Source organism: Ambystoma mexicanum, chromosome 1q (genome assembly GCF_040938575.1).
Source record: "Ambystoma mexicanum isolate Mex_15411 chromosome 1q, UKY_AmexF1_1, whole genome shotgun sequence".
NCBI classification, from domain to species: Eukaryota; Metazoa; Chordata; class Amphibia; order Caudata; family Ambystomatidae; genus Ambystoma; species Ambystoma mexicanum.
The window spans coordinates 243,174,619-243,188,955 of NC_090922.1; the positions used below are offsets into that span (position 1 = coordinate 243,174,619).

A 14,337-nucleotide genomic window follows, 5' to 3' on the forward strand; every position below is an offset into this window, starting at 1 on the left:
CGGGTCTCCAAGAGCTCTGAGTCATCCCAGTGCCAACAATGACATTTAGTCTCCCTCCTTGCTATCCGGGGCTACGTCATGCAGTTCAGAGGCCCTGCGTGAGGTATAGGAGCCTCCAATGTGGGGCAAGGTCATTAGTCCTTTCTCACTGTCATTGAGGAGCACTGCATGGCATCCAGGCTCCCTGAATTCTGTCCGGGGCACTCCGTGTTATCCAGTGGTGCTATGTGTGCCTCAGGGTTCAGACATCTTGTACAGGGGTTGTGCCTGCTGTTCCAAAAACGTACATGCCGTTCACCAACCTGGGCAGAGATTATCTAACATTCGCACCAGTGCAAAAAAGTGAGTAAATGCTTTGCAAATACAAAAGGGAGCAAACGGGTTTTGTCACAATCCATATTATCTGACAACGGTTTGCATGTTGCCAAAAATGTAATCAGACTGTTTTTTGTACAAGGTGTGTTGCATAACAAAAAACAAAAAGGCGTTTACTACTTTTCTCGTCATGTTATGCAGCAAGCGTAGCTAATAAAATAACTTTCTTCAATGTTGCCCTGGTAAAACATTTTTTGATAATACCGATTGGAGTTAAATCTGTTTGCTCCATTCTCTATTCTCTACACAGCAAATGTGGTGCTAAATATGTTTGCTCCACGTCTTATGCACAAGTGCAAAGCTTTCATAATATGGCCCTTTGTGTGCCATTCAGGGGCCAGATTATCAAAGCTTTGCACTTATGCAACGCAGGCAGAGCAAATACATTTAGCACCAATTTTGCTCTTTAGCTAACACCGAAAGGAGCAAGCAGATTTAGCTCCGATTGGTAGTATCAAAACATGTTTTCACCAGGGCACAATGGAAGCAGGAGGCTTTACTGAATAGGTTTTTTTTGCATAGCATGAAAACAAATGTATTAAACACTTTTTGTTTTATGTTATACAGCAAACATAGTGCAAAAAAGAGTCAGATTAATGTTTGCCCTAGTGCAAACCTTTTTAGATAATATGGAATGCGACAAAACCTCTTTTTCTCCATTTTGTATTCTCAATTATTTTTTGCACAAGGATGCTTGCGCTGTGGATTGGATCAGGATGTAAATAAGAGAACATATGACCGATATCCAGGGTGGTCTAAGTCTTCCTATGTTGGCCACACCTTAAAGGGCACCCGGTCAACAATAGCATGTCCTTAGTATTTTTAAAAGCCATTGATTGTGTGGCCTTCCAACTGTGGGACTCAGCCCTAGAGTTTCAATCCTTAGCTTAGATGGTCTGTTAAAGCTTGCCATCAATGTGTCCCTCAAAGGTCTCATAGAATGTTCCTGACCCTCCCACTTGCAACCCCACACACAGGATCACCACCTAGACACGTGTCCACGTTCCCTCATGTTCATGGTATTGTGACACTTGATACTAACAAACTAGTATCCGTTTTCCCTGAGCAGGAGGGAAGTGCAATTGGTTCTTGCTCACTCCTCCCCCAAGATGTACCAAGGATGGAGTGCTGCTTTTATGATCAGCTGCCCTGAAGAGATGGAGCGAGGTACTGCCTTTTTTCTGCAAAATGAATGGGGCCATCATGGTTGTGTGGGCATGTGGTGAGAGTCATTGTAAATGGCCCTACACGAACCCACTAGTCAACAGCCGCCATGGAAGTTAGTCAAATATGTAACTGAGAGGCAGCCGTTTTACTCTAAAACAGTTGTGTGGAAAGCAATAGTTGTTCTGCATGTTTACCATGAATGACAGTGCCTCTAAAAAGACCCAGGGAGAGATTCTGTAGCACGGAATAGATGGAATGGGGGAAAAGACAAAAAATGTGCCTGTGCGGTATTAATGTGCCAGTAATTCTGTTTACTGGCACGTTACTGCACCGGCACAGTACAAGTTTGCCCGTGGGGTGGTCGGAAGCTGAAGGTCATTACATCAACCCACCAGACAAAATAGCTGGCATACCGGCACCAGTATTATCGTGTCAGTAATTCCGTTTACTGGCAGGATGCCATGCTGGCAAAGTACAAATTTGGCAGTAGGGTGGTAGGAATTTCCCCTCCAGCCAACAGCTGTAGGTAATTCTGCCAACTCACCAGCATAAATGGCTGGTATTACTGGCACCGGTATTAACAGTGCCGGTAATACCAGCAAATCCCCACATTGGACTCCATGGAATGGGGATTAACATCCCTTACCGGCACTCATTATCCGGCGGTAAATCCACTGGCCAGAATGCTGGTAACAGTGTTACTGGTTGCCGGTTTCCTGGCAGATACCGGCAACCTCGTAATGGGGCTTAAAGAGTCCGAAAGTGGACAAGACCGAGAGAGCTGAAGGAGGAAAGTCGGCAGAAAGAAGGGGAGAGGAATAAGAGAATATAGTAAAGAAAGAAAATTAGAAAGGAAAGGTGCCTGCATGAAATAGGAAACATGAGCTAGTGGAGCAGATGAGTGAAGTACAGATGATGACACATAGAACACATTGTGGGTAGAGATGAAAAGAAGGGATGCTGTCATGCTGATGGTGACACCAAGCCCGCCAACCAATCGGAGTGCTTACTAGTCAGTGCAAATATTCGGCTCTCTGTGCTGGAAGTGTTGTTGATCACGGTGGTGACAATTACAGTGTAAGGATTTCCTGGGTACAAGGATCCAATGGAGAGGCTGGTCCCCGCGGTCACTGCCTGCAGTGCATGATAGTTTTGGGTATTATTCAGGCTCACTGTGTATTTATAGCTTTGGACATTAGGATCACGTGGTGCAGTCCAGTTGACGAGTATCGCGGTGTCATTGAATGGTGTTGCGACAAGGTTTTCAGGCTGATTAGGAACTGTAAAGAGAAAAGAGTTGTTAGTACCAAACTTACACGCCAACCTAGGCCACCCTGCGAAAAATGAAAGAGACAGTTCTGTATACAGCAGGCAAACTTCCCTGGACGTCCAACTCCGGGCCTCGAGGGCCGGGATCGGAAGGGTTTTCAGGATATTCCTCATTAATATTCATGAGGACAAATTTGCATACATCTAGAAGCATTTTTTGCAAATGTATCTCATGAATATCAATGAGAGATATACTGAAAACCCAACATGGATCCGGCACTCGAGGCCTGGAATGTACAGCTTAACCCTGTTATATAGGCAACACATTACAATACACCATGTACAGGTCAAGCGATCCAATTGTATGGTACATGCAGTTACTCAAATGGTTAGCAGAGAAAGAAGGTGGGACACAATAATAAAAATCACTATGTGAGAACCAGGGCTGGGATGGTGGCTTTCACAGCTCAATACATGAAGGGAATTAGGTTGCATGAATTTTGGGGGAGACTAAAGTGAATTACACTGGACAAAAATAACTGTGAGGAAAAGCACTGAGCAATTATAAATTTGAGTCTTCGATTTTTTTATCCAACCACAAAGTTGGAAAGTTCACTGCTTTACTAATTGTAACGTTTTATTTCAGGATTCCCTATCAAAGTAAACAAAAAACTAAAATAAAATGCAATTAAATTCAAAGGGAATTACATTTCAGTGCTGATAAAACAAGCATTGGCAAAGGCAACCGTTTGGGCTTGTGTATAGACAGTTGCCAGGCAAAGGGCCTCATTACAAGTTTGTGGGTAGCCATGCCCACCCCCAAACTCGGGTCCAGCACCGGGTCCCGTGAAACGGGAATAACCTTGCCATTCCGACCTTTGCGGGCCTGGTAATTTCCCTTGCGCAGGACCCAGAGCCGATACGTCCCCATTCCCATTTGAGCCCCCATACGAATCTTGGAGACAAACTCCAATTGAGTAAAGGTGTCACAGAGTGCTGCATAAGGAAAACCATCCCTAAATCTCACTTTCTGAGTAGGCCCAGTCACTCACTACCTCCCCTTTAACTACTCTAAATATCTTTAAACTTCTCTAAATAGCCTTAGCCTTCCCAGAGCAATGACGTCCGTCCTGTCTCTCTGAAAGCACTTGAGGTTGAATGGGGGCTTAAGCCCCCATTCACGCATCCCTCGTCAAGCAGGTTGTGAATTTAGAAAAACATGTTTAATGAGAAACAGTGTAAAGCATATGCCGGCTGGGAAATAAACGGAATGTATGTGAAACATCACTGAACCTGCCTGGCCTGCTGAGGCCCTAGTTACATCTAATGTACCTGAGAATACACCTGTGCTCGGACATAAATTCAGTAACTGATGCTGGGATACACGGTGCAATCAAGAAGTTCAAAAATGAAAAAGATGGGGTATCACCCACTTCCCTTCTTTGCGTATGTCCTGGGATATCCTCTGTTGACAGACACACATGCCGATTCATGCGGCTAAACCAAAACCCTCAAGCCACACCAATAAAATCACAACTCTATGCCTCTCCAATCAAAAGACAAACCTGCCCCACTGGCCAAAACACCCAAAGTCCCCCAGGTCGCCCATGTGGAAGCAAAACGTCTCCGGAGCCCACATCACGATCCACTGAGAAGGTCACACTTACTCAGACGCCGGGCAAGCCCAAAAGCTCGTCTTTCAGGAACGTCATTTAGGGGTCGCCAAGGGTCGCAACTGCGACCCTGAGGTCTCCGCTGCTACCCTGCCGTCTTTTCCCTCTACTTCCCTCACCACCAGGCACTTTTCATTCCAAAGCTCTGTGAATGCCCGGAGACCATGAAAAAGGCAGCAGCGCACTGCACGAATCCCAAAAACGTAACGTAACGTAACGTGCATCTTCCCATTTTTTACTCTTTATCTGTAGTGTTTTTACTTCTGGCCCAGGAAACTAGAAGCAGTATTCTTTCTGACAACTCTCCTTGGGACAACTGTTCCCCCGGTACGTTATGCTAAAATACTAATCTGCATGGGGCCATTATTCCATGTGGCACAGTGTTGTGTGCGGGGCTAGAGGGGGTAACCTCATGACACAATGGTCAGAAGATGTATTCTCCTGATTTTACATTCTAGGGTCACTCTTTTCCCCAGTGCAATATAATGGGGACGGGGAGTATCACACCTGAGAAATAATCAATTAAGCAATATTGATCCTATCTGGCAATATGGCTTCCAGCACAGTATTCCTGAGGACAATAGTCCCCTGCTGAATACTTTGAGCAGGCAATAGTCACAGCTGCTCGTCATGTTTGATGCATCGCTGAGCTGAGCACAACATTCTAGACAGGCATTTATGTTCCCAAGCACAGTGTTCAGGAGTATTTCTCATTGCACAGTGTTCCGGGTTAAATATTGCAAAGTGCTCATTGCACAGTGTTCCGGGTTAAATATTGCAAAGTGGTCATTGCCACACAATATGAAAGTGCTAAGGGACTTTCCTCAAAGATAATTTCACTGAACCCCATAAAGGCACCTTAGCATGTTTCTGTGCCGGGTGCCGTAAATCTTGTAGTAGAGAGGAAGGATCACATTTGGAGGGGTTAAGCACTAAGACCACTGCAGCACTGCAATCCGTAAAAGCTGTTTGGCACTATAGCTAGACCCTACAATACCTGTATTTTGGAAAATGCCACTGCGGGCCTAAATGGACATCTACGGTACAATTACCAAACACATATTCGGCTCATGTGACGTGCAAGCGCATCTCACCGCTTGCGCCCAAAATAAGTTGCGCAGAGTTCACAAATGGTATCTATCCCCTTGGTGCAACTACATAAGTCAGGAGGCGTTTCTTTTCATTTAAAAGAGCAGCCCAACTTAAAAAATGGGAGTTGCTTTAAAAGTCACAGAAAAAAAACACATTCCTCTTTACTGTTTGAAACAAGTGCAGGAGAATGAATAATGCCTGCCTGGGTCAGTTCTGATCCTGCCATGCATTTACTTGTAAGCGGTACAACAGTCTATAAACAATCGATGTCCCACTTGCATTTCTACCTGTCAAACAGGGACAGCATTTTTGTTCTTCGTATTTGTAAATTGACACAGTGATGGGCCCTTTATACTCCCCTGTACCCACGTGCAAGATGGCTGCCTGTCATGCACATTCAGGATGGTCAGCGAAGCAACTGCACTGCAGCACCGCCACTCTGTAAATGCGCTGCTCACCTTTGTGATTAAGGCACCTTGCACCTCTCCAGAAACGGGGCATCTAAAAAAGTGCCTACGCTGCATCATTTTTCGATGTCCTTCTTTAGAGGGGCTGCCACACTGTACTCTTTCACTGTTGATGAACAAGACGTCACAAACTTACATTCCACTAGTTCAGGGGTCTGCAATCTTTGGCTCTCGTGCTGTCTTGGACCACAACTTCCATCAGCCCTAGTCAGTGCAGTCAATGTAAAGGGATTGTGGGAGTCACAGCCAGGAATACCTGGAGAGGCACAGGTCGCAGACCCCTGCCCTAGCTGTTCAACATACATTTGCCCAACATGAATTGAATTCACAGCTGGTCTGCCTGTAGAACTCCCCCACGCAGCAAATCACTCACCTGAGTAAGCAGAATATGGGGTTCCTGTGCTCAAAGTATTATTCATGGTCACCGACTGGATAGTGAATATGTACAGGGTTCCTGGATTCAGCAGGGCTGCAGTAGAGATGTTTTCTTTGACTGTTGAATTACTGATGGTGGATACGTTGGTTGCAACAGTAACTAAGTAGGTGTAATTCTCGACATAAAGGTTGGCGGGCACTTTCCAGGTGATTGTAATTGAAGAATTTAACCTGCTGACCAGGCTCACGTCGCTCACAGGGGAAGGATCTGCATCAAGAAGACAAGCGTTAAGGACAATACTTCCGGTTCCTCGGAGGCAGCGTGTACACAGCTTGCGGTACGATTCTCGGTCACAAATAGACACTTTGCCGCTCTCAAATTACCTGCAGGCAGCTGCCTACAGCGCGCCCAGCGGTTGCGTGCCTTGGTAACCTGATCCCAAAGATGGCATCACTAAGCAACGTGTAGGAAACACGAGTCATCAATACTAATGGAACGCTCGCGCGCATCTACAGTCTGCGACCGGAAGTGCAAAGGCCCTGTTCATGGAGACCCTTCTGCAAGTCCAGACTTTGGAAAATAGTAAATAAAGGAATGGTTCGCCTTCTACAGGTAGAGAACGGGCATCAAACCCAGTGGCAGGACGCTGACTGCCCCATTCTATTCCATTACAGCCAGGATCCAACGCAGGGTGGAATCCACATGCTAATTGCCCCCCCCCAAATGTGTGGTGTGCATGTTTTCTGTGTGGCAGGCATTTTAGTGAATATGTTTGGGAAAAACATTGCACTACATTTTCATGGTTCCATTTTGTTTACCAATACGCTTAGACATTAAATAAAACAAAATCATGTACTATGCTTGGCAAGTTATATCTAATGACTTTGTTCAAAGCTTCCCACTCCAAGCGGGTACTATAAATGAAAAACATGTATTTGGCACTTTCCACCCACACCTGATAGGCACTCCTGTGCTTTGTGGCAGTAGGGCTGAATCCTAAACATAATGTCACACATGGCATCACTCTTTTAATATTTTTCAGCTGCTACATTGGCCCAGTGGACTCTTTAAACTGGAAGTTATTTAGAATTGCAAATGGGCAGCTATCCAAGTTGGTCCATGCTACGTGAAACTCGAGTTGTCTACGATGCCACTCAAGACATTGAGGTAAAATACAACCTCTCGGTGATGGCTACCCATCTACAATGTTATGTTGTGTGTGACTAAACACGTGTATTCCCTGACGTTCCTATTGATCAACAGTGCACGGGGACAGAGTGTGGATGCATACAAAAAGGATGGACAATATAGAAAAGAAATACCTGGTATCACAATCTCCCACCTAAGCCACTACATCCCAACAACAAAGAAAATGGAATCACACGACCAAAAGGAGAATGTCGACCCAGGAGATAGTGAATGTTGGCCCAGGAGAAAAGTGAATGCCGGCCCAGGAGATAGTGAATGTTGGCCCAGGAGAAAGTGAATGTCGACCCAGGAGACAGTGAATGGTGACCCAGGAGAAAAGTGAATGCCGGCCCAGGAGAAAGTGAATGTCGAGCCAGGAGAAAGTGAATGATGACCCAGGAGAAAAGTGAATGTTGACGCATGAGAAAAGTGAATGTCGCCCCTGGAGAAAGTGAATGTCAAGCCAGCAGAAAGTGAATGATGACCTAGGAGAAAGTGAATGTTGATCCAGGAGAAAGTGAATGATGCCTCAGGAGAAAAGTGAATGTTGATCCAGGAGAAAAGTGAACGTCGACCCAGGAGAACGTGAATGTTGACCCAGGAGAAAAGTGAATGTTGATCCAGGAGAAAAGAGAACGTCGACCCAGGAGAACGTGAATGTTGACCCGGGAGAAAAGTGAACGTCGACCCAAGAGAAAAGTGAACATCGACCCAGGAGAAAGTGAATGTCGAGCCAGGAGAAAGTGAATGTTGAACCAGGAGAAAAGTGAACTTCGAGCCAGGAGAAAAGTGAATGATGACCCAGGAGAAAAGTGAACGTCGAGCCCGGAGAAAGTGAATGATGACCCAGGAGAAAAGTGAATGTAGAGCCAGGAGAAAGTGAATGTCGACCCAAGAGAAAAGCGAATGTCGACGCAGGAGAAAGTGAATGTTGACTCAAGAGAAAAGTGTATGTTGGCCCAGGAGAAAGTAAATGCCGAGCCAGGAGAAAGTGAATGATGACCCAGGAGAAAAGTGAATGTCGACCCAGGACAAAGTGAATGGTGACCCAGGAGAAAGTGAATGTTGACTCAAGAGAAAAGTGTATGTTGGCCCAGGAGAAAGTAAATGCCGAGCCAGGAGAAAGTGAATGATGACCCAGGAGAAAAGTGAATGTCGACCCAGGACAAAGTGAATGGTGACCCAGGAAAAAGTGAATGGTGACCCAGGAGAAAAGTGTATGTCGAGCAAGGAGAAACTGAATGTCAACCCAGGAAAGTCGACCACGGAAAGTGCATGTTCACTTACTTGTTTGTCCTCTGTTAATAATATAAATGTGAGGGTGCTGGTTTGAATATGTACGTAGCATAATTTGTCAGTGTTTATTCACAGCCTTACCTATGTGTTTACTCAAAAATTAAAATGGCTGTTTGCACACTCACATAAGTAGTCCTAGTTTCATAGACACACTAAATATGGCTTTACATTATCTTACGAAAGGTAGGTACTGTGGCTGCAATGTGTAATATTGTGTAACTGGTTTAAAGCATTATGGTTCCACTACAAACTGTGCTATCAGAAGCGTTCTCTTCATATTCACCAGAACATGCTCAAACCCAACAGAAAAGGGCATGGGAGCTGTGTGAAATATGAACACTAGGGGAAGTCTGCCACGGGGACACAATCAGGCCTTCACAGTGAGAGGGGTCATCATGTGTGCATTTGTGTAGCCTGTGCCTGCAGTGTGTTTGGCTTCCCGGCGCTATGATAGTAAGGATCCCCGGCTTTGCACTTACTGGTTTCATTGGCGGTGGCTGTCGCCGTGCTCGTGACGTTGTTAGCGGTGACGCTGCGCATGGAGAGCTGGTAGGGCACGCCCGCAGACACGTCTGGGATGACGCCGGTCTGATTGACTCGCAGGGAAACATTTGATTGAAAGGTTACATTTTGTGCGGAGCCCCTACTTGGGACCACCGTAACTAAATAGCGGTAGCTGTTCTCATTTATGTTAATGGGGACCGTCCATGCCACGGTCACGGAGTCGGTATTCCTGCTCTTCACCATGAAGTTGCTGACTGGCGAGGGCCCGGAAATGAAAGCAGCAACTTAAAGTATTACTTATTCTTAACACTAGCACAGCACACACACGGAACTGCCTGCAAACTCTTAAATTACAGGTGTTATACTTGTTATCCAACAGTACACATTTCATCCAGATCACAAAAGATGAAAGGTTGGCCCAGCAAGATTCAAACCTGTAATCTGCAGGTCATGGGCCTCATTACAATTTGGCTGGTGCAGAATTAACGTGCCGGTATTACCGTATAGCGGCATGTTTCTGCACCACGCAAGTACAAGTCTGCCCGTGAGGTGCCAGTAATACCGGTAGCAGTAATACTGGTGATTTTTGGCTGCAAGGTGTCGGAATAACTTCCAGTTTAGAGCTGGAGGTATTTCCGGTTATACCAGCAAATCCGATCCCTTGTATTGGCCGACATGGACTACTAGATGGTTGTTTTTATCACAGGTGTTAATTAAGCAATAGGTCCCTCGCAGGGGGGGGGCATTACCACTTCAGGTAATGCCCCAGGGTCCGTAGTTACAGATCCAAGTGAAGCGAGGCCCTTAATGAAGGCCCCCGGGGCATTACTTGAAGTGGTAATGCCTCCCCCTGCTATTAGTACTCTGGCCTGTAAAACCTGGGTACTAAGAGCATTTTTTTTCTGTTCCGAAAGGCTCTGGCTTTTTGGGAACAGAAAAACATTTTTTTTAAAAAGGGCCACCGGGGGAGGGAAAACGGAGTCCATTTTCCCTTTCCATGGTGGCCATTGAAACTGAATGGAAAAAGGTAAACAAACAAAATGGCCATTATGGAATTCTCCCTTTCCATGGCAGCCGTTCCAAAAATATGGAAAATGTAAACAAATAAAATGGCTGCCATGGAAAGGAAAAAGGGACTATGTGTAGTCCCTTCTTCCTTTTCATGACGGCCTGTTGCAGATTGGGAGCGTTCCCAGCGTGTCCGCTCCCGATATGGACCAAAAATAACGTAAGTGGGGTTGAGACGGCGGGGAGGGTAGTCTTTGGATTGGGGGATAAGGAACAACACTTACCTCGATCCCCGGTGGGGGAAGATAGCAGCCTCCAGCTGTTTGGTGGCTTGGAGCAAGGATTTGCCCGTTCTGAGCCTCCTCATTGCCTGAGTGGCTGTCATACCCCGCTCCGGGGACAGGAAGGAACGTTACGGGAAGAGGGATTCCCGGTCGGGTAACGCCCCAGCGATGGGCAATGAGATTGCATGTTACAATCTCATTGTTCCTCGCCAGGTAATAATATAGCATAGATCTCATCAAATGCCTTTGTTTAGTGTTTGCGTGCATACAGATAACATTAAACAACATATTAAAAGTAAGAGAAAAGCAGTTAATAGGAAAAGAGCGAAGATGGGGAACAAGAATCAGGAGGGAGAGCAAAGAAAGTTATTCAGGGAGTTGAAATATAATTCAGCGAGTTTGGAAGAGGTGAGTTTTCAAAACTTTGCCGAAGGAGAGAAGGTAATTGAAAGAGTGTATCTCAGCTGCCAGAGAGTCCTCACTTCCCCTACTGTACCTCCCAATCTTGCTCCCCCATTCACCTACACCCCTCAAACAAGACACTCTCATGCTCATAGGATCTCCAACCTCATCGGTCACCCCCCTACCACACAACATCTGCTCCTCTCTCCTACCTCCTATTACTCGTTCACATGGCCTATGGAATGCACAATCCCTCTGCAACAAGTCTGCCTACTTCACTGACCACTTCGATTCTGATCACCCTCAACTTTCTCTTCTTGCTAACACAGAAACATGCATCTCCCCTCCCAAATCTGCTACACTATCAGCTCTCCACACTGACTCTGCTACCTTCTCCCCGGCATGTTGGGAAGGTGTCACGCCCTCTCACACAACCCATCTCTCACTTCCCTCCTCACACCTGTCTCCCTCATCAGGCGCTTCTCGCCGTCGTATTTCCCATTTACACCAGCGGGGGAAGCACGGCAGGCGGAATACCATGTTGGGCGGATCCGCCTCTTTTCGCCCTTTTCCGCGTTGGCAGTTGCCATGGCGCCTCCTGCACAGTCGGCGACGTCAGGATACCAGGACATACCGGCAGCCCCAATCGCTGGCCACGTTGCGCTCCACGCAACGTGCGCGAGCAGTCACGTGATGCGTCACGTGATACCGCTCGCCACTTCAAAAGAAGCCGGCAAACAAGACTCTTTGCTTCACAGCTACTTCTACGGAGGACTGCCAGGCGTTACCTTTGCTTCTTGTTTGCTTCGACCTTGGAACTCTCTTCGAACTGCTCTTGGATTACCCTTGGACTCTGGCGTGCTCTCTGATTTCCCGGACATCTGACACCTTTTGTACTCTGGACTTGCTCTTGGATTGCCCTTCTGTTTTTGCAACCCTCAGATTGCTTCACGCTTTGCCACGGATCCTGTCTTGCTCCACCAGGTACTTTCAGGAGTGCCAACTACATCATCCCAGCCTGCCGTGGATTCCCCTGCATAGGTTTTTTACCTACGCTCCACCCCTATTAGGTAAGCTGGTGTCACTGCATCTTGTTTACTCTCTCTGCCAACTGCCAATTGCCTTTTAGAGTGTTTCCTTGATTATAACCCTTTGCCTTACAGCACTCAGGGGTCCTTCCGGCGTTCTCAATACCAGGCTGACGACAACACTCCTACCTGTGGCCTCAAAGATTGCTAGGGCAATATTTTACATTCTGCTCGAGCGGTACTTGGGGACGGAGGCATTACATAACTGCACGACCATCAAGTCGGACCCATCAAGTTAGAACAGAAGGGGGCAGTGTGGGGTTCCTTTTCAATAAGGCCTTAAACACTACCCCTCTGCCCCCGTCTTAAATCAACTCTCCCTCTTTTGAATATACCACTAATCAACTCCTCTCTTCCACATATTTCACTATTCTGGCTCTCTATCGACCCCTGGGTCTTCTCAACTCCTTCTTCCCCGATCTGACCCTTTTCCATGAGTCACTTCCTACTGACATTGGGCCTCATTATGAGTTTGGAGGTAGCCATGCCCTTAATAAGGGCATGGCTACCCCCAAACCCGGATCCGGATCCGGGTTCCCGGAATGGGGAAATACCAGGCCATTCCAACCTTGGAGGGCCCAGTATTTCCCCATTGAGAGAACCGGGACCCAGTCCATCCCCATTCCCATTTGAGAGCCCATAGGGCTCAATGGGAATGGGGAGCATGCTAACAACGGGCCCGTTAATGACGGGCCCGTTGTTAGCATGCTGGGCAGCTCACGGGATCCGCTAAGGACGTCTGGTAAAACCAGACATCCTGAGCGGATCCCACGAGCAGACCTCATAATGGGGCGGTAAGGGGTCAACGGCTCCGGCATCTTTACTGGCGCTATTAACCCCTTACCGCCCTCCTTGTAATGAGGCCCATTGTCTTTGTTCTGCTGAATTTCATCATGCATTTATGACTCCCTTGGACCAAGACTAAATTGCTCGCATATTCACACCTTCCTGTCCCAGTTCTCAGCCTTGGATCACCTTTGGAATTTAGTCCCTCGAAATAAGCATGCACCATGACCTATGACGTTGGCACAACTTACTGACACCTATCCTACACTTAGCCAACAAAAATGTCCTTATTGCCCTTACTTCTGCACTAGACACTGCCAAATCCTCCTCATTCACAAACATAATCTACTCCCTCTGATATCACTCTTGCAAACTTGCATCTACCCTCCAATCTTTGCTCACACCTCTCAAGCCAATATGCATTGGTTGCTCCCTTTCGGCTAATGACTTTTATCACTAGTTTTCCTCTAAAATCTCTAAGATTTTTGACACTCTCACAAGCCCTCGTCTCTCTCCCTCCACAACCCTCCTTATGTTCACCTCCTCTACCCCTATCCCTTTTACTCTTGGCTACTTCTCCTCTACCTTTCTACTTGAATTAGCACCCCTACTTTGCAGTGCCAACCCATCTTGCGATCCTATCAACACTTTTGCTCCCCAAATAAATCTAACTTAGTCCCAATCACTTTCCCTTATCTATCTGAGCTCTTTAACCCCGCTATCTCTGTTTTACTCTTCCCTGCCTCCTCCAAATCTGCAACTGTCTAACGCTTATTGGAGAAACTCTCTGCGGATCCAAACGTCCTGGCAAACTATCACCCAGTTTCTCTCCTTCTCCATTATTCAAAAGTACTTTAGCAGATGGTCTTTCACCGGATCACTAAGTACCTTGAGGATAATGGCCTTGGAGATTCACTTTGATCTTGCTCAAGTACTAAGCACTCAACTGAGACTGCACTAATGCATGTCTACAACTTTACCTCTAATGCTCACCACTCCAGCCTTTCTTCTATACTCATCCTTTGAACCTTTCTGCCACTTTTGACACTGTCGATCACTACTCTTTCCTTCTCACTCTCCAGGAACTTGGATTTTTGCAAATCTGCTCTTGCCTGGATCTCCTACCTGGAAGGTCGATCCTTTAAGATCTCTTGGAACTCGCAAACCTTTGACCCCAACAATCTCCCGTCTGTGTCCCCCAACGATTAGTCATTGGACCCAGTAGTGTACGTAAAGGGGATGTGGGTGAAGCTTGTCCCCCCAGCTGCTCTTTTAAGAGTAAGATCGGGACATTTGGACGTGGGACACTCCTCCTGTTCAGCACCCTTCTTGGTAAGGAGGGTAACAAACAGGAGAGTTATC

The 14,337-nt window shown here is 46.6% G+C and overlaps 1 protein-coding gene across 6 annotated transcripts in view; it reads right to left on the bottom strand.

The window, feature by feature from the left end:
- The window catches only part of PTPRH (protein tyrosine phosphatase receptor type H), a 687,535-nt gene that overhangs the window by 62,241 nt on the left and 610,957 nt on the right, over positions 1 to 14,337 (bottom strand). For all 6 annotated transcript variants that reach the window (XM_069638112.1, XM_069638104.1, XM_069638130.1 and 3 more), the window contains 2 exons: positions 6,417 to 6,686; positions 2,553 to 2,822 (listed from right to left, as the gene is read on the bottom strand). In XM_069638112.1, the coding sequence (XP_069494213.1) occupies positions 2,553 to 2,822; positions 6,417 to 6,686 (540 nt within the window). The remainder of the gene's footprint in view (positions 1 to 2,552; positions 2,823 to 6,416; positions 6,687 to 14,337) is intronic.